The sequence below is a fragment of the Chelmon rostratus genome, chromosome 19, assembly GCF_017976325.1.
Source record: "Chelmon rostratus isolate fCheRos1 chromosome 19, fCheRos1.pri, whole genome shotgun sequence".
NCBI lineage: Eukaryota > Metazoa > Chordata > Actinopteri > Chaetodontiformes > Chaetodontidae > Chelmon > Chelmon rostratus.
The window spans coordinates 11,221,030-11,239,719 of record NC_055676.1 but is presented as its reverse complement, the minus strand read 5'-3'; the positions used below and the strand labels follow the sequence as shown (position 1 = coordinate 11,239,719).

General features: G+C 43.1%; 1 protein-coding gene across 2 annotated transcripts in view; it reads right to left on the bottom strand.

The window, feature by feature from the left end:
* Window positions 1-10,134: 10,134 nt before the first annotated feature.
* LOC121622865 (spermatid perinuclear RNA binding protein) overlaps window positions 10,135-18,690 on the bottom strand; it is a 74,269-nt gene continuing 65,713 nt past the window's right edge. For both annotated transcript variants that reach the window (XM_041959903.1, XM_041959904.1), the window contains exons 13-19: window positions 17,998-18,206; window positions 16,365-16,517; window positions 16,041-16,175; window positions 15,508-15,648; window positions 14,879-15,008; window positions 13,654-13,707; window positions 10,135-10,695 (exon numbers count right to left, since the gene is read on the bottom strand). In XM_041959903.1, coding sequence (XP_041815837.1) covers window positions 10,619-10,695; window positions 13,654-13,707; window positions 14,879-15,008; window positions 15,508-15,648; window positions 16,041-16,175; window positions 16,365-16,517; window positions 17,998-18,206 — 899 coding nt within the window. In that variant the 3' untranslated portion in view covers window positions 10,135-10,618. The remainder of the gene's footprint in view (window positions 10,696-13,653; window positions 13,708-14,878; window positions 15,009-15,507; window positions 15,649-16,040; window positions 16,176-16,364; window positions 16,518-17,997; window positions 18,207-18,690) is intronic.

Sequence of the window (18,690 nt, the reverse complement as noted above, 5' to 3'; positions counted from 1 at the left end):
TCCCTCAGACAAAAGCTAATTTTACTTCACTTACTCTCTTTCTGTGCACACACACACACGTTGCTCTGGCGGATGACTGGCAGCTGTGGCTGCGTGCTGATGGCGTCGACTGCTGGAGATGTCACCGGATACTCGGCCGTCAGCGGGGCTGCTCTGGATGTGATTGACGGCTCATGTTGCTGAGCCGCCATGTGCTGAAACTGGACAAACTTGCCAATTATCGCCCATAAACTTGACTCCGTGATTATAGTATGACATAATGACACCAGGATTATCACTATTACTGTAGGTGTCAGAATGTAGCCTTAACGATGTGGCCACTTTAAGGTGGAACCAGGGTAAAGTTTGTTCATATTTCATATGAAACCAAACCAAAATATTGCATTGAAGATGCCATTTGAATCAGCAGTGCCAGCAGTTGCAGTGGGGGCGGTAAGTCTTGTTTTTAATCTTGCAGAACTTTGAATCCAGTACTTTACTGGATTTATGACCAAATACCTGCAGAACTAATGACATTCATCATCGTTCACAGCTGTACTTTGTGATTACTGCTGATTAGAAAATGTCAGCAAGCTAACATGCTAAACTAAGATGGTGAGCATGATAAACATTATTCTGACTAAACTGCACCTAAGTATAGCGTCACTTGCGTGGTTGTACTCTTTGTCTTGTTTAATCATTTAAGTACTTCAAATGTTTGTTTTTATGTTGCGTCATCATGAGAAAATGCAATTTGTCTGATTGTGTCTATTCTGCTTTCTTTTTTGTTATGCTCATTTTAAAAACATGAAATGTACCATATATTATAAAATATTTTCTACACTTTAAAGACGTTTGTAATGAGATGTATGTCCTCACTGTAAATCTGTGCTGTTAATCCCTCCAGCTTGTTTACATGGTGCTGATACAGGCCTGTTTTGTGTAGTTTGTAAACACAGCACAGTAAACACAAAGGTCTCACACCTTTGCTCACCATACATTCACCCCATGAGTCAGTCAGATCATCAGTGTCAGTTTTCATGAAAAAAAGGTACCCACATAATGAGATTCAGCACGTTCTCCGGTTTATTTTCAGTTCATCAAGCATAGATTATGTCAAAAACAGTGACACCCACAGATCATCACTGCCGTGAATGTTGCTACTAATCAAACGATCAATACAGCGAGTTCAGATGACCCCCCCTCCCCATCCTGCCTCATTCACTGTCACTGGCCTCTGGTCACCTGTGAGACTCCCACCGTGTCACATCTCGCTAAAGTTTACCTTGATAACTTCATGGACAGATTCTGTGGACAGATATCACTTCATAGATTCATAGGCAGCATCGTAAAGCATCTTTTAATCCCCTTTTTGTCAAAAATAAAATTAAAAAATCATATTTACAGCAGAAAGTAAGTAAGCACTCATCACTCATAAGACGCTACTTTTGTCAAAACATCATAAATAAAAGTTGAAGGGGAAAGAAAAATGAATCCTAACAGGTTGGATGCGCCCAAAACAACTCTCACACACAAGTAGTTCAAAAGATATATAGATGTATATATATATATGTATGTATCCATATATATTCTGTATATATGCTTCTCTACAAAAAAGCAAGTTTACTCTTTCTATGAGTAAATACATTCTACTCTACAATCACTATAACAACAGTGTACATTCCCAACCAAAATGCTTTGATCATTTATCAGGAGGATATTGGACTTAAACAATCAGTGGACCATGACCAGGAAGTATGCAACGACATGCTCATTGTGACTGCAATATTGTGTGTATATGTGTGTGTGTGTGTGTGCATGTAAAATAGCTTCCCGTTCCCTCGGGTTTGTGCGCTTGCCAGGCGAACACGCAAACGCACACATTTCCCCCACGACACACATGCACACACACCAGGAGAGAACGATCCATTCAGCAGTTAGTCGGGTTAACTTTGCCTCGCCAGTCGAAACGTGATCCCGGATCTATTTCTGCTGCTCTGCGGGGTTCAGAGCGACTCGCGGATGGACTTCCCGGCTCTTTCTGTACCCTCCCTTTTCTCCCTCTGCGTCCACACAAACGTGGCTCGGCTCCCAGACTTAAAGCCTCGACTTTCTGTGCTACTGCAATAATGAGCAAGACACAGTTTCCCCTCCAGAGGCTGGATTCACACACAGGAGAGCAATTTTCAATTTTACCTGACATTTCATAACTGTCTAGACGGTGAATATCAGATCACATGCGTATGGTTTCTCACTTCTGAGGCTGCGGAGATGATCAGATTTGTGCAACAAAGTCTTCAGAGTCTTTGGTGTCTGGATGATTCCAGTCCTGCAGAACCTGTTTCCTAAAAGCATAATTCACGCTCACTTTTTGAAACTGAAACGGTCTCCAAACAGAAAGTCCAAAAACCTGACATTACCTGGCAACAGGAGCACTCAGAACCCTTAACGACCAAACATATTGCAGCATCTAAAACGGTGGTGCCAAGAAAGCTGACAGCGCTCGTCCCTCTTCTCCCGACATCAAGTCGCTCACAGATTGCTGCTCGGCCTCCAAAAAGCAAACTTAAAGTAAAATCCAGTATGTACAGTGCTACATACAGCCCGGTATAAAGCACCAAAATAACAAATGAGGGGTGTGGGAGGGTGTATTCTCAGCTAGACATGGCTCAGATCCTAAAGTCCAACCAAGGCCTAACCACTTGTGTGACAGTCACCACTTACAGTGCAATCTTTAGTGTAATATACAAACCACGGCGCAAAGAACGTCACGCTGTCCTAATGTGCTCGGCTGTTAATGTCGGTGAACGCTGAAATATCTACATATTTGATTACATGTGTGTGTTCATCTATTTGCATACGTGTGTGTGTGTGTGTCAGGTGGCCCTGAGAACGGTGTGTGGGTGTATTGCTCGTGTGCGTTTTGTGCTTCTTAGATTTACAGGTGTAGTTGCCCACTGAGAGGCAGTGTTCTTCCAGGTGTTTCTGTTTTCCAGTGGCTGCCACTTTTTCCTGGTTCCTAGTGATCTGTTAGAGACATTTCTGGGGAAGGCTGGAGCAGGAAGAGCATCCGTCTCTACTTGCTCTCTAGAAAAGTTATATGCATGGACATAAACTGTCAAACTCTGCTGCTGCGAGCATGTTTCTCTTCAGGAAAAAAACATGCCAGCGTAGCGTTTTCTGTTCTGAAACATTTCGTAGTGGAGCACGGCTGGTGTTGTCACCTCTCTGATGGTGCAACAGTCGCCTGCTCCTCCACCTCTCTTCTATTTACTTTCAAAGAAGAAGACAACAGGCTGTTTTTTGTCCTCCCTGGGATAATCCCTATTAGACCACAAACAACTTGGATACTTAGAGTATATTTCTTAAATCAAATCTCAGGCTGACTTTTCACTGCTGCATTCATAAATAAAAGATTAGAAAGTGTAAATAAGTGATCGTTCCTTGCGTTTCAGTGAAAAGCCAATGAGAAACGCACATGTGGGACCTCTGCCTAACCCGGAGATAACAACTCCCCGGCCTGTGCCAGTTTTACACTCTCTCGATCTGCCACCCTCCCTCTGAACGCAGTCGTCCAGCCAACGGGCTGAGAGGACGGGGTCAGTAGTCAGGGTGGCTCCTCCTGCGTCTGAGGGGAAATGAAAAGGTTGCTCACTGAGGTATGACTGTCTGCCTTATTAATGTGGGCCATCTGGAGCGAGAGGACGGGGGCAGAGACAGAGAGACAGAGCGGGGGCAGAGGGGAAATTAGGAGAAATTCTTAGCTGATAGAGAGAGTCTGTTTCCACACAGTCAAGCTCCAAGTTATTCACCTCCCCGTGAATTCCACACGAGGATGAAGAGTCAGAGCAAAGCAGTGCCCGGGGTTTTAGAGGCGAGACGACTGGATGCGCTCTGAGCTTTGATGGAAAAAACCACAGTAAAAAGCTTAGGACAGCTCTGCTGCCGAACCCCAACACCGAAACAGATGCGCAGTGCAAAGATCGGCAATCAATAAACATGGATGGATGTACTTTCTGCAAGACGCCTTAGCACGTTAACGTTAATGGGCTGAACAATTAATAGAAATATTACCAAAATCGCAATATGGCCAAATGCAATATCCAAATTGCAGGTGCTGAAGTTTTCTATCAAATTTTTATCAGATGAAAGATTACAGGATTTGAAAACTCACTGAAATCTCTAATGCATGAAGGTTGTATGTCCATATAATAAAGACTCTGCAGTGCAGAGGATACTGTATGGCCATGGACTCCTGCAGTGACCAGCTGTTAGACTTGAGGAACCGACTGTTCAGTCTAAATTCTGACCAAAAGCTTGTTAGCTTGACTCAACCGCTGCAAGGCACGACACACAACTAGAAAATAAGTCCATAACATCTTTCAGTTCACCTCCAGTTGCACAATTACAGCCTGGTAGCTTAATTTAACTCAATCATCAGTAAAACTGCCGATTTCTCTTCGCTGTCAGCTCAGTGGTGTCGAAAATCCAACTCTAATTTTGACTTGTTGTCTTGAAAAACGGGCTCTGGGGCCTTCGGTCTATTGTCTCCGTCTAAGACGTCACTGTTGAATCAAAGCCGGCACAGACGCAGGAGATCAAACCGCTGCCCAGATGAAAGAGAGCAAGAGGAGAATCAAAGCCGTTTGATGCACGTTCTGTTTGATTTGGCCTCTGCCGACTGACATCTAGTATCTATTAAAGGCTAAAAATAAAACAAAAATGACTGATGAAGAGGCTTTAGAAGCATGTAAGCACCGCAGAAATTTGCTGAAATCCCACACAAAGCAGAGCGAGCATGATGTGTGCACTGTGACTGCTTTCTCACCCATTTGGCTCCAACAAGAGTCTAACAGACTATCCCTGCTCTCTCTACCTATGTACATTTAATATGTGCTATAGCAGGGTTAACCCCACACCACTACCACGACACAGTCAACCACTAATACACGTGTATCTTGAGAGTAACAGCGATCACCAAACAAAACTAATTCCCTCTTCCACTAATCTCTCCTGAGCAGTTCGACAACCTTACGAGCAGCACTGTGGTTGGCAGCTGAGAGCAGCACAGAAGTGCCTTCTCATGGAAATGCACTGATTGCATTTGGCTCCAGATCTTCAAAAAGAGCCAACTTCTGTCTCATAACACAAAGTCAACATTCTTCTTTTACAAGATCTTTTGATCTCAAAAGCTAATCTGGCTCCCTCCAGTGTGTGTCCTGGTGGAAATGTTGAGAATTACTGTTCAATTAAGAGCACACGTGCTGCGGTGTGTTCGCTTGACTGACAGGTCTCCCTGCCTCATCCATCACAGGCAGCCACGGTGGCCGAAACTAGGGATGCACCTATCTGACTTTTTTTCCTCTGTCTTTTTTCTAAATTAAAATCTGTAAAATGAGACCAGATTGGTGCATCCTTGGCTAAAACTTCCTCAGTCCACCTCAGCTCCACCCCAGTTTCTTTTGCTGCGCTTTAATTAGTAAGCCAGTCGATTGTTCTGCGTCTTTCCCATTGACGAGGCTGTTTCTGCCACCAGCAGCATCGTGTCTATACGGTAGAGAATTGCCACAGAAAGGCGGAGGGAAGGGTGTGTGTGAATGTGTGTTTGCAGAAAGACGTGGTAGTAATGGGTGTGAAACAAAGCTGTGCTTTTGGTCCCTAAGGCGAGTGGGACGGAGCCGACGATTGTTAAGTGTTAATGGATGCGTCCGGTCATGTGTCGATGGTTGAGGGAGGAGCACGTATACCGGAGTATACACATACTATACACATACAGTACTATATCTGTATCTGTAACAACAGTATTCCCTGCCAGCAGTGAGACTATAGAAAATGTGCTTTCTGACAGGAAAAGTGTGTGTGTGTACGTGTGTGTGTGTGTGTGTGTGTGATTAGGTTGTGAGTGTGTTCAGTAGGGAGCACCTCTGGTCCGGGCCACGTAAACAAACCTCGGGCAGCAGAGAGCGTGCTCAGAAAGGCTCAGAGAGACATCAAAGATAGAGGGAGAGTTAGAAGGAAGGAAGGAAAGGAAGGAAGCATTATTATTCTAACAGCACAGGTTAATAGGAATACCAAAGATAATATTGCATCTCCTAGGACTAGCTTCAATTGCTCAGTGTATATAAAATTGGAAGAAAGCTATACTGTGATATTACAGTTACATTTCACTTCATAATTCTAAAATAATTTATACCAACAATAGTTATATTTTATAGCATATTTACATAAATACATCATCATATAGTAATATTATTGTCAACACATCGTTATAGAAACATACACCATACATATATGTGTATATAGTCATGTTATAGCCACACGTACACACACATACAATGAATATACAATCAAAATGAGCTATTGCAATGCTGTGTTGGGCAAAACTCCTTCGGACATTCACATCTTCTCAAGTAAGTAAGCTCAGAGAGAGGAGTTCTGGTATATTGCTATAAGAAAGACCAAAGTTCAGCCCAGCCTCGAGCGGTCGCAGCTGAACGTTTCTCGTAAAATCCGAGTATTGCTTCGTGTAGAGTCACTCTCCTCTGAAGTGACAAATCTGGGCGGAGAGCAGAGGAAACAGAGAGAGGAGCCGGGAGCCTCTCAGTCAGTAGGTGAGACGGTTTCTGCCGCTGCTGTACGGTCCTCCAGCGGACGGATCAAACCAAAGCAGTCTTTTGGATCTGCTTGTCCATCACCTGGGCAGAAAGGCGGCAGAAAAAACAGGTGTCCTGCGTGTGCAGACAGGTAAATGTGAATAGCGTAATCCAACAACCTGCTGCCTCTAGAAGTCAGAGAAGAGATCCTGGGGACCCAGATGAATGATAAAAGGAGCGATGGTCCGTGGCTGGTAGAAGGGATTGTCAATGAAAAGACCACCTGCAGGGAGATGAAGAACAGACGAAGACAGCATGAGTGATTACTATAAACACAATGTGAGGCCTCGGTACATCAAACTTTCTTCACTTTGACAAAGATTTAATGCCTATGAAGGATACAGAGAGAACTATGCAGGGTAAAAGAAATCCAATAATGTGTTTTTTATGACAAGGTTACTTCAAGTCCATTTGAAGGATGCACAGATCCTCTCCAGCGGTCCTTGGAAATGTTCCAGTGTAAGAGATTATTTCCTGGGTGGCGTTAATAACATCTAGATTACATAACTTTCCTGTATGGGAATGGCAAGTAGATTAAATTAAAGGAATAGTTTTGGGAAATACGCTTCACCGTTTTCTTACTGAGAGGTAAACGAGAAAACAATAATTTCATCCTCATTTTCCATATTGTCATTTTCCTTTTTTTTTGTATATTCTCGACACACCCACACACACATACACAAAATCAAGGGTCTGAGGATTGAGGGCGTCGTATGATGCACAGATTGTAAAACTCCTTGAGGCTAATTTTTAATTTGTGTATTGGGCTATTTGAATGATCCTTAGATACGGCCCTGGAGGGAGCTCGGATTGGAGCTGCTGCTCCTTTGCCAGCTGAGGTGGTGTAGACCTCAAACAAGGATGCCTCCTGGTCGCCTTGCTTTGAAGGTTTGCCAGGACCCAGAACGAACTGGAAGGATTATATCTCATCTGGCTTGTTTGTGAAGATTCTCAGTCATCCAGGTCGTGGTTATCCTAGGGGGGTTGAATCAAGGGTAACTACACTTGGTTGTAGATTCTTGACAACATTTCGCCTCTCATTCAAGGGGCTTCTTCAGTTCTAACTACCTGGGGGAAATCCCAGGTATTAAACCACTGTGGGGTCATTATTAAGGTTATTAATACCACTTGGGTCGTTGGTGCTCCTGGCTGTGAAACGGCAGAGTTGTCGGAGCCACCTGAGGCCAAGTGTAAATTACAGTCGTTGGAGTTGTCACATGAGGCAAACTGTGAAGAGTTGTTAAATCCTCTATGAAGGGATGAAAGAGTAACATGAAGGTGGGGGATAAGCGGTGTCATAGACCTTCTCCTCTGTTGGGGAATGGTTTCTCTATTTTTACATGTATAGCCTCCTTCACTCCTCTTTCAAACCATGTCCTTCCTCTCCCAAAGACAAATTACTGTCCTCAAATGAGAGTTCTGTCTATCTTTCAGCTTTAATGGAGGGCCCTCAGATGGTTTGATGGTTAATGGTCCTTTCATCCCCTCCCTGGAGTTTCACAGTTGGCCTCATGTGGCAACTCCATTGACTGTCATTGGCACTAGGCCTCCAGTGATCCCAATGACTCTAGTGAGTGCACAGCCAGGAGCACTAACAAGTAGCATCAATGACGTTGGTACTGACCCCACAGTGGTTAAATACCTGGGCTTCCCCACCTGTCAGTTAGAACTGAAGAAGCCCCTTGGACAAGAGAGTTTTCAGGTTTTGACAGTCAAGTCGAGCTGCCCTTGATTACACCCTCCTTGGACACTCATCTGGCTCGGGAACACATTGGGCTCCCCCAGGAGGAGCTGGAACAGAGGAGAGGGACATCTGGACTACCTTGCTAAGCCTGCTGCCACGGCGACCCAGCCCCTGATAAGAGGTGTGAAATGGATAAATTGTATAAGAAGAAACAAAACCACATTGATACCAGTCTCATATCTGTCATTAAATATTAAGTTTAAACCATGAAACAATTAGCTTAACATAAAGACTGAAAGAGTTGAAAACGGCCTGGCCAAAGTTTAAAAAAAGTATCAGCACCTCTCTGCTCTGTCCATGAGATCTAACACTATGCTAACTGGCTGCCAGCTATAGCTTCATATTTAGCATACAGACGTGAGAGTGGTATCGATTTTGGCATCTAACTCTCGGCAAAGAAAGCCAAGAAGCGTATTTCCAAAAATGTTAAGCTATTCCTTGAATATTTTCCAGCTATTCCCGTCACGGACATACAGAAGGAGCTGAATGAAAAGCAGGATGCTAGTAGTAAACATGTTGAGGTTTAGAATGAGATCAGGCACAGGTGAGGCACAAAATATGAAGTCTGGGACTTCAGCTTTGAGGAACGAATTCAACCTTCAACAGACAAATAACAGACACAGAATGCAACAGCTGGAAATTAATCCCCAGTCATGTGAGATTGAAGCAGAGCTCTGGTGATGTCAGACAAAAATCATTTGAAAGGTTTTACAACAACTCAATGGAGCTCAACCAACCATTGGACAAGACATTGGGTCCTCTCATCCAATGGCTGCGCCTCATAGCTGCAACCATGGAGACGTCATCAGGGGGTTATCTCTCGCTGGCAGGATGACCAAGACGCGATGAAGAGCCAGTATAACTCTGTCGTGACTGGCACTGACCTTTGACTAGCATGTTGATGGGACAGACCGGAGTATCTCCTGTTTCGTCCCTGTTTTTTAGCCAAGTTCCTCTTAGTCTTTAATTTCTATTCACCTGTGATATTAGATCATTCTCAGTCAAATCTTTAGATCTCATTGGAAACAGAGACTGAGTCTAGAGGGACGGTTTTGATCCCAAGGTTCATCGGCTCAGTTGGTCTATGCTGATCCTTATTTGAAGGCATTTGAAGTACAGCAATGATACAGAAAAAATGAAACAATAACAACAACATAAAACACAGAGATGTCATTGGAGTTCCTTATTGCTGTTAGATGTCGTGTATGTAGAAGTAAGATGTTTTATCTGGTATTTCTGGGACATTTTGTGCCATTTGAATTCACGTACAACAATGTACTGAGTTTGGAAATTGCTGCTGCACAAAGGCTTACGTTCATCTTCATATGTATATACAGTAAGTGATACCTTTGATAGCTTTGGGTAACCTGCCAAATATTAATCCATGTAAGGTAATGAGATCGTGCAGCTGAATGTAAGATGCAGGATCTGACAAGAGCTTTCTAAATCCATCCTCTGTCCTCTTGCTTCTCTCTCTGAATAACTATAAGCTGAGGGTCAAAAGGATGTAAGGAGACGCACCAAGGTACGTGGAGAGATTGAAATTCACTCCGTGTGCATGTATGAGGGGGGAATATCAAAGCTAAATGAACATTTAGGTCACAATATCATATTGTATGCACATTGCACAGTGGGTAAATTCACATATTAAGTGTCATAGCTGCCCTAAAAGGCTAAATCCAATCAAACCAAACCAAACGGTGCTGCTGCATCCAGTTACCAGCTGCTATACCAGATATACACCAGGCAGTGTTCAGCTTTTATATGAGATAAACTTTATTCATTTTTCCAACATTCTTATTTATTTATTCCTATACATCCTTCACACAGCTGAAATTATTATTTTCTTTTTACAGAGAATGTGTGTGTTGTGTGTATCATATTGCAAAGGCTACCTTCTTCCTACAAAGAATGAACACAATAGCAAAAGGCTGATATAGACTCAAAGAATGAGGTCACAATTCACAGTACAAATCCTTCAAGTTTTTGTTTATCTCTTAAGAACGTAAACCTGCAGTATTTTTTCATATTCATAAAACTTTTTGGAACAGTATGAAAACAAAACAAAACAAAAAGCAAAAACGCTTTTACAAATCTTCAGCTCAAGTCCTTAATCCTGTCCCCATCATGGATATTGTAGAAAAAAACACACTGAGTTTCCCTTCTAGAAAAAGTGAATTGTATGGTTTGGAAAAAGCGTTTGGTATGTATGAAAAAGCGTTTGGTATGTGTGTCTCCTGTGCTAAAAGAAGTGGTAGTGGGGGACGGGGTAGGCGGGCACTTTCATGACAGGCAACAGAAGCATTCTCTTGGGCAAACCTAGAGGGGAGACATGAGAAGAGCACAGCTCTGCATGAGTCCAGGGCAACAAATCACCAAGTTTTTCTATGCTCACTACACTACACACTACGCTAGATCTACCTCCAACAGACACCCCTCGCGCTACACAAACAAGGCTCCCAGAGCGGGCAGTGTAAGTGTGTGAGAACAGGCAGGAACATCTGTCACTGTGGCACCCTTCATCAGTGGTTAGAGGAGCCGAGAAGGTGAGAGATTCAGAGTTAAAGAGAAGAAAACAAATGGCTGCAGTTAAAGATTCATTTGGCTTATTATAGCTTGGGCCTTATATGTGCCGTTTTACGAATCTTTTCTGATGAAAACATTGTACTCGTCAAGTTAACTGTGCCAATGTAACAATGTCTGAAGAGACAAGAAACACGAGCAGTCAGATGATTAAACAGGTTGAACTAACAGTGATTTAAAAGTCTGTCATAATCCTGCATTGCACAGGAAAACTGTGTGCACGCACAGCAGTGCAGGTCTACTTTGAAACTTCTCCCTTTTTCTTTAAAATAAATTTAGCTAATCCGGGGTTTGGTTCCTTTAATTGATGTCACCACATTGGCAGATGTCAGCAATTCACCTGGTGAGTACAAAGTTAACATAAAAAATGAGGCCCAAAAATACACATTTGAGACCCAAGTTGTAAAAAAGTGGAATAATCCTTTAAAGAACATGGTTAACCATGGGAGGTTGATGTTTGTACTGTCTTGTAATGTTAAGGAAATGTGTCTCAAAGTGCTTTTGGAATACTGTGCATGATCTAATGTTCTGTGTTCTTTTATATAATGTTCTACTTTCCATTATTTTAGGTTCTGTGTTCCATGATCTAATGTTCGGTGTTCTATGATCTAATGGTCTATGTTCTGTGAAATAACATTCGGCTGCTCCAGCAGCATTTTAGAATGCTTTTAACTAAGTATTTGCCAGCAAGAAAGCCCAAAGCAGCGATGGGTGCCAGAACACAGTGAAAAAGCAGGAAAAAGCTTTGGCATCCAAAAGATAAAGGAGTCAGTCCCAATGTTTTCATGTGCCTTTTTTCCTTACTTCTGATTGAAATGTAAGGCCCAGCAGGGTCTACCCAAAGATTTTTCTTTCCCTCTTAGTCAGGCAGGTGAAAAACAGTAAAAGTGGATTTAATATACTGTCATTGTTATGGGGTGTTCAGACCAAATGCAAAGTGAATTTTTGCCTTGTGCTACTTGCGCGTGATAATCACCCCACGTGTTTATCTGCCCCAAACAGGCACAATACCTGTACATTAGCCGTAAGCTAGCAAGCTGCGAGTGTGTGTGTGTGCGTGTGACAGCAAGTGTATCTAATATTTTGTACGGATTAGTGTTTTGCCTCAAAATTTCCACAGGGTCTCTGGTCACTGAGTGAGAAGTGAAGCTTAATAGAAAAAAATCCAACATAGCACGGTCTTTAGATGTATGCTCAGTGCTGACGCAACTTGCGAAGGTGAAGTTCCTTCCACAACCTAATTCTAAGTATAATTCTGGTTTTCATGTCTGTCAGTTCTTTCAAATAACCTGAACCTGACTTCCTACCTACTTGTGGGAAGTTACAGCTCAGGTTAAAGCTCAGGGTCAGCTGACCTCACGATGATCGCCCACCAGGATACGTGACATGTACGTAAGCGATGAGTAATGGACAGTTTTCTTTGGCCGGGCATGGAGCAGCCTACTGAACGCTTTCTACGATACTTTGTATGTCATGGCCCTTAACAAACCTGAACAAAAGATGTATAATGTAATGAAAAGAATCCAGTCACTGAGAAAGAAGCTACCATTGAATTCTGAGCATTTCAGTAAGCTACAGTCACAATAGCATGTGAAAGGTGTTCGGATGCCAAGGACAGAAACGAAACACCTTAAATGAGCGCGGAGCTCCAGCTCCACCATAAACAAAAAAACTAAGGCGCACTTCATGTTCAGGGCTGTGGGGATCTCAGGGGGGTACTGAACGTCTTCCTGGGGCCCCAGACCAGTTTCTCCTAGCACATAAGACCCATTCAAACTCCGGGCTGTGGGATGGACAGGATATAGGATGGCCTCCCAATGCTACATGCGTCCACACACACTACACAAGGCCGAGTCTGTTGAGGTAAATATGACTGTGTGTGACAGAGGGACGTATGGATACCTCTGCTGTTAAAGGTCAAGCATGAGTATAGATTTTAGCCTGTAAATATCTATAATTCCTGTGTGTGTGTGTGTGTGAGAGAGAGAGAGAGAGAGAGAGAGAGAGAGAGAGAGAGAGAGAGAGAACTCAGTGAGGACATGGAAACCCCTTAGCAGGGGTAACATGACAGGAGCAGCACTGCTGTGGCCAAGCTGCCCTGCCACCCTGTCTTAAATAACAGTGGCTAAAGTGGGGAACTCACACTATGTGTCCTGCTAATCTGAACAGAGAAAAGATGACGACAGCAGAAGCAGTGTGTCTGGGTTAATTTAAGACCAGGAGAGCTTGTACAGTTAGTTAAATGGCTGTTCTAAGACTGCAAGCCCAGGTGTGTGTGTCCTGATTATGATTAGGTCCTTGAGATCAAAGCTTGAGACTGACAGCAGCTCTTTACTGACAGAGAAGTGGTCCAACCATACGAGATGAGTGGCAACAAGCAGATTAACAAACAAGTGGTGAGCACGCAATTAGTGCAGACAGATTTGCTTGAAGCGCGCGACAAAGAGGTTTAAGCTTTATTTAATTATGACTGAAATTCAGCGCCAAACCCTAAAACTTGGATTAGACTGGGATCAGGTTTTAAAGTCACTTTCAGAGGAGGGGAGAAATTGAAGCAAAAGGAAGTGGAGAAGAAGAGTTGGATGTATAACTGATGGTTAGCAGTCATGGTTTGTTGGTTTAGGGAGGAACTGTGTGGTCAAGAGAGGAGAGACGGTGGAAGGTTATAGGAGGGGAAAAGAAAGAAGCACGTACCGTAAGCAGGAGCAGCTGCTGCAGCTGGGCTGTAGCCATACGGTGTTCCAAAGCCTGTTGGGGAAGAGGTTAGAGGGTCGAAATCAATTGCGCTCTTGTTTAATTCCCGGCTGCACTTTTCAACTCTTCAGCAAGTTTAGATGAGTGTTTTGGCCATCCTGCACTCACAGAGGACAGCTGTGGGTTCAGAGTAAACGACCTGAGTGGAAGCTACACTCCTTCCCAACAAATTCAACATCCTGAACACGCAAATACTGTTTCAATCACCACAGGGCCATATTAGGGCTGTCACGATAATGACATTTTAGCTGACGATTAATTGTCATCAACAAATTCTCATTCCCAGATCATCAAATCAACAGTAGTAATGACAGCCAAGCTCTTTTTCCCCACATTTTTTACCTGACATTGGAACCCTGTGCTCAGGTAAAGTTTATTTGCCTCAACCAGGTAATGAAAACACACCTAATTCTGCTTCTAATTGTCCCAACGTTTCCAACATTAGCCAGGTTTCCATCCACAAGTAGCTCAAATTTTAACCGAATTTACACAAAACTGGCAAACGAAACGCAAAGTATTGTGCGGTTCCATGTTGGTTGGCATTAAACCATGGCAGAGTAAGGAAGGCACAGGATGATGTCATAAAAACAGTTCCAGTCAAACCTCAAACGATGGGAAGCAATGGAAATATGACTTTTGATAAAGGTGAATGGGAACGATTCTAGAGATTTATGCAAATTGATCAGCCATCAGATCGAATGATCACGATCAGACGATTATGTAATATTTGTGACAGGTCGAGGTCATATATTCGCAAAAGGTTCAGCACTGACTGGAAATTCATAAAATTCAGATTTTCTGCATGATTCTCTGTTAACACTGTCTGTTTTCAGACAGTCATGCATCAATATAACTACTGTCCCCTGTACTGTACGTTGCTGTAGGGTCAGAAAGCCTGTGATATTTCCAAAACAGCTGCAGGGAAAATGGATGCTTATTTTACTCTAAAGCAGATGAAAATGTCAGTACTGTAAGGCCAACAGTAAAAGAAAATGTCAATCCTGCACAAACAATGTTAAATATAAAAATAAAATACTGTACAGAACACAAACTCTAAAAGACTAAAATGACCCCCAATGCACCCCAATACAAAAATAGTTCAATTCACAAGATGATACTTCCCTGGTGAAAACCACAAAACCACAGACAAACATCCTCTCACTACCTGGTGTGACATATCCAGGTGCGGCTGCACTGACGAAGGCTCCTCTTGCGAGGGCCGCTCTTCCTCTTCCTCTGGCTACCTGAGCTGCTACCGCTGAGGCTGCTGCTGCCGCAGCCAGGGCTCCTTTAGTCTGAACACAGCACATATCATATGTAAGCGTGTTTCAAACATTCGCGAAAGATAGAGCAAAGATACACACAGCATTCAGATACACACAACGCACAAATGTGTGTCTGCATAAATATAGTGCATAAATCATAAAAGTGCACACGTACTTATCCCAGACAATGTTCTAATGCATTATGGGCGTCAATTTGACACATCTGTTAGAGCACAGGCTCTCTGATAAAATAAATGGAAGAGTGGTGATCTAATAGCTGTCAAATATTGATCTGATTAGATACCTGTTAAATGCAGTGCCACTGATTATTGATGGGTGAACAAAGTGGATAAATTGCCTAACAGCTCTACAGGGGTGATACTGACCTGGAAAGATCTTTAAACGTAATCTATTTTAGGAAAAAAACATTTGATTGTATGTTGTTGTTGTTTCACTGTTTGTGTGTGTGTGTATGTTCCCCGGACTCCCCTCTGTGTCTGGTATGTACTGCATGTGTGTGCCTCTTCACCTGAGGCAATATCTTCTTCTTCTTGTTTGCAGCTGCGTTGGGACCAGAGAAGAGTTTTTCCAGAGCTGCTAGAGCAGCACTGGCCTTTGCTACTTTTTTGTTGGGGCCTGCCCCACGAAACTTCTGCCCATCGACCTCCACCTGACGCACACACACACACACACACACACACACACATAGATACACTTATCAGTCATCAGTAACTCAGCCAGCAAGTGTGGCTGAACGGGACAGCTTGTTTAGCGATGCCCTGCTGTCAAGCAGGCCTGCTAATCAATCAGCAGAGCGATGGAGCAGCCAGGCATGTCGGAAAACAACACACCCCACAGAGAATAGGCCTGCTCCAGGAACCAAGATGACTGATTGACTCTACCGGTGATCAGCCTGTTCCTGAGTGTGTGTGTGTGGCTTAGCCGATGTTTTCCGTATATATTTTTTTTCGCTATATGTCATGGCTCCACGCGCTTTTACATATGTACATGTTTTATTATCTTTCATCATTGCCAGTCTGTGTGTGTACATGAAGCTCTCACCTCCATAACAAAGCGTTTGTCATGGCTGCCTCCACTTTCAGAGATGAGTTCATATTTGAGGCCTCGTCTCTTTTCGTTTAGCTCCATGACTGGGTTCTTCCCACTCGCCGTCAGAATGGGACCCTGAGTTCGCACCTGGAGAGAGAAAAGATTATAAGTAGTTTAATTTAAAGCATCTTAATATGGCTTTGTTAAAAAGTAGAGAACAGACTTAATGTTACTAAGTCTGAATACCTTTAATGTCCTTAAACTAGAGTGGCACTAATCATTTCAAATTAAAAACATATGCATTTGTGTATGAGTGCATGTTCAGCAAATCCCCACCTCCAGTGTGTTGGAACTGTCCGATGAGTGTGTTGGGTTATTGCTAGTGTGTGATGACGTCTCACTCTTCCCCTCGCCGTCAGACTTCTCATCTGAACTCATGGGGTCCAGGTCTGAGTCGAAACCCGTCGGGTAGCCCATCGCCTGGAGAACCTTGAGAGGGAAGATGATGACAAAGTAAAAATGAGTTGGGAGGACACAAAGTGGCAAGAGAACAAAAAAAAAAAAGAAAGAAAGTAAAGCTTTGGACTCCAAGCACAAACCATTACTGGTTTTAACCCCTTTAACACTCGTTGACCATTCAATAGGAATATGTTGCTGCAATTGTGCATTTATTTTTGGTCCGTTGTTTCTGTTGCTTTGAAAATCCCAAGTGATTAAAATAACGAGACTGCCTTATTTCTGTACTTGTACATAATCTAGATAATCATTATTATCTTTACTCATCATTATTGTTTCAAGACCAAAAGATCATTTAAATTATTACAAGACCAAACGACAAAAACAAATAAGTGAGATCAAAACCAGAGATAACCTGGTAAACTTGTCTAACACAGCGGTGTGTAAACGACTATCTAGCTAGCTAAATGAAAATGTCCCCAGTCAGCCAGGTCACATCGTAGATCATTTAATTGCTAAATTGTTGAACTAACACACTAAATGGGATGAAAATGATTTTGCAAAATGAAAACAGCTTCAGACTGATATGTTAACGTCCCTTTGTGTGTGTCGACTCTCTTTTGAACAGACTTTATTTCCATTATCAGCTATAAAGGTGGAGAGCTGCTACTCAGGGCTATAAGAACGAAAAGCTGGGAAATCCAACCAAAGCGGTAAATACGCCCATCTTACAGCCCTCGACCACACTGATGTCACATATTTCAACAAATGCATTCTTCCGGAAGCAGCAATACTGCAGCACGCTGCATGTACTGACATGATAGAGTTGGATATAACTCACACAATGGTTACAATAAAGCCATTACAATACATGAAGAGTCACATTAGCCCCCTGCTCCTCGACAGCACACAGAGCAGCAAAGTGATTCGGAACAATAATGTCGGCAAGAGGAGAAAAGACAAAATGACAACTTTTTGACCCAAATGGGTGATTGTGTTACAGCTGCTGAACCAGCCACTCGAGTGAGTGAGAGAAAGTGAGGGAGAGAAACAGAGGGAGAGAAGGGGAGATCAAAAGGTGAGTACATGAGAGAAAGAAAGTGAGTGAGGAGAATAGAAAAAGGGGGAGAGAGATAGGGAGAAAGAGCCTTTTATGGGAATGGAGCAGATAGCGGATTATCCCAGCTCTGTGCTCTGGAGAGCCTCTTTGTTCACAACCACTTTGGGATTACATGGATTTGCCCACCTCCATCCTTCCTCACACGCACACACACAAACACACACGCCAATAGGCATACACAGACAAAAACATATTTATAGATACACACAGGCTCGGCTGCAGCTGGAGCTTAGAAAGTCCTTCAGCCAAAAAAGAATCGTCTCTCTTTTCTTTATTAGTGGTTCTTTGATCATTTTGCTGTTTTGTGTATGTCCAAATAAGCACAGACATAAATCAGAGGGAATCACATACAGAACACACACATGGCTACTCTTCCTTCATTTCAGCTCTTACCTTGACAGCGACGTGGAGCTTGGCGGTCTTCTTGGAGGATCCGGAAGCTTCGTAAATGGTTCCATCCAGATCCACTGACATGGTGAAGACCGGAGCGTGAACCGGGCCCGACTGGGACAGCAGGCGATACTGCAGCCCCGGCCGGATCTGGTTCAACCGCATCAGGGCGTTCATTGGCTGGTTGGAGTCTATGGCTTTACTGTCTAGGACTAATGCAAAAAAATGGAGGGAAGCAAGGTTAGAGTAGAAAGTAGAGCAGATTAGGATAAATGTAATAAGGGTTGGTAGGGGGTGTAACAATTATTCAACCAGAATTGGACAGACTGGGCCAATTCTGAGGTACTGTATGCAATAAATCACATATTGTAATAGCTTTCAGCACTACTGTTGTTTTCATGATGAATAAAAGTGCCTTTCTATTTTCTTTCTCTTTCAATCACTTCCCTCCAGTTCGCCAATATCTAAAAATGCCTCTCTGTCTCCATTAGTCGTGGTTCATCTTCCCCTTGTATGAAGAAAGAGCTGGGGATGGTTGGGTGGCCTACTAAAACGTTCGCAATCAATACTATTGATCTGCCTCCAACGGATGGAAGGAAGGTGGAGGGGAGAGAAGCAGACAGGGAAAAACACAGAAAAATAGAGACAAGTGGAAGCGTAGCAAGGCTAAGGCATGTGCCACTTCGCTTTCAGTGG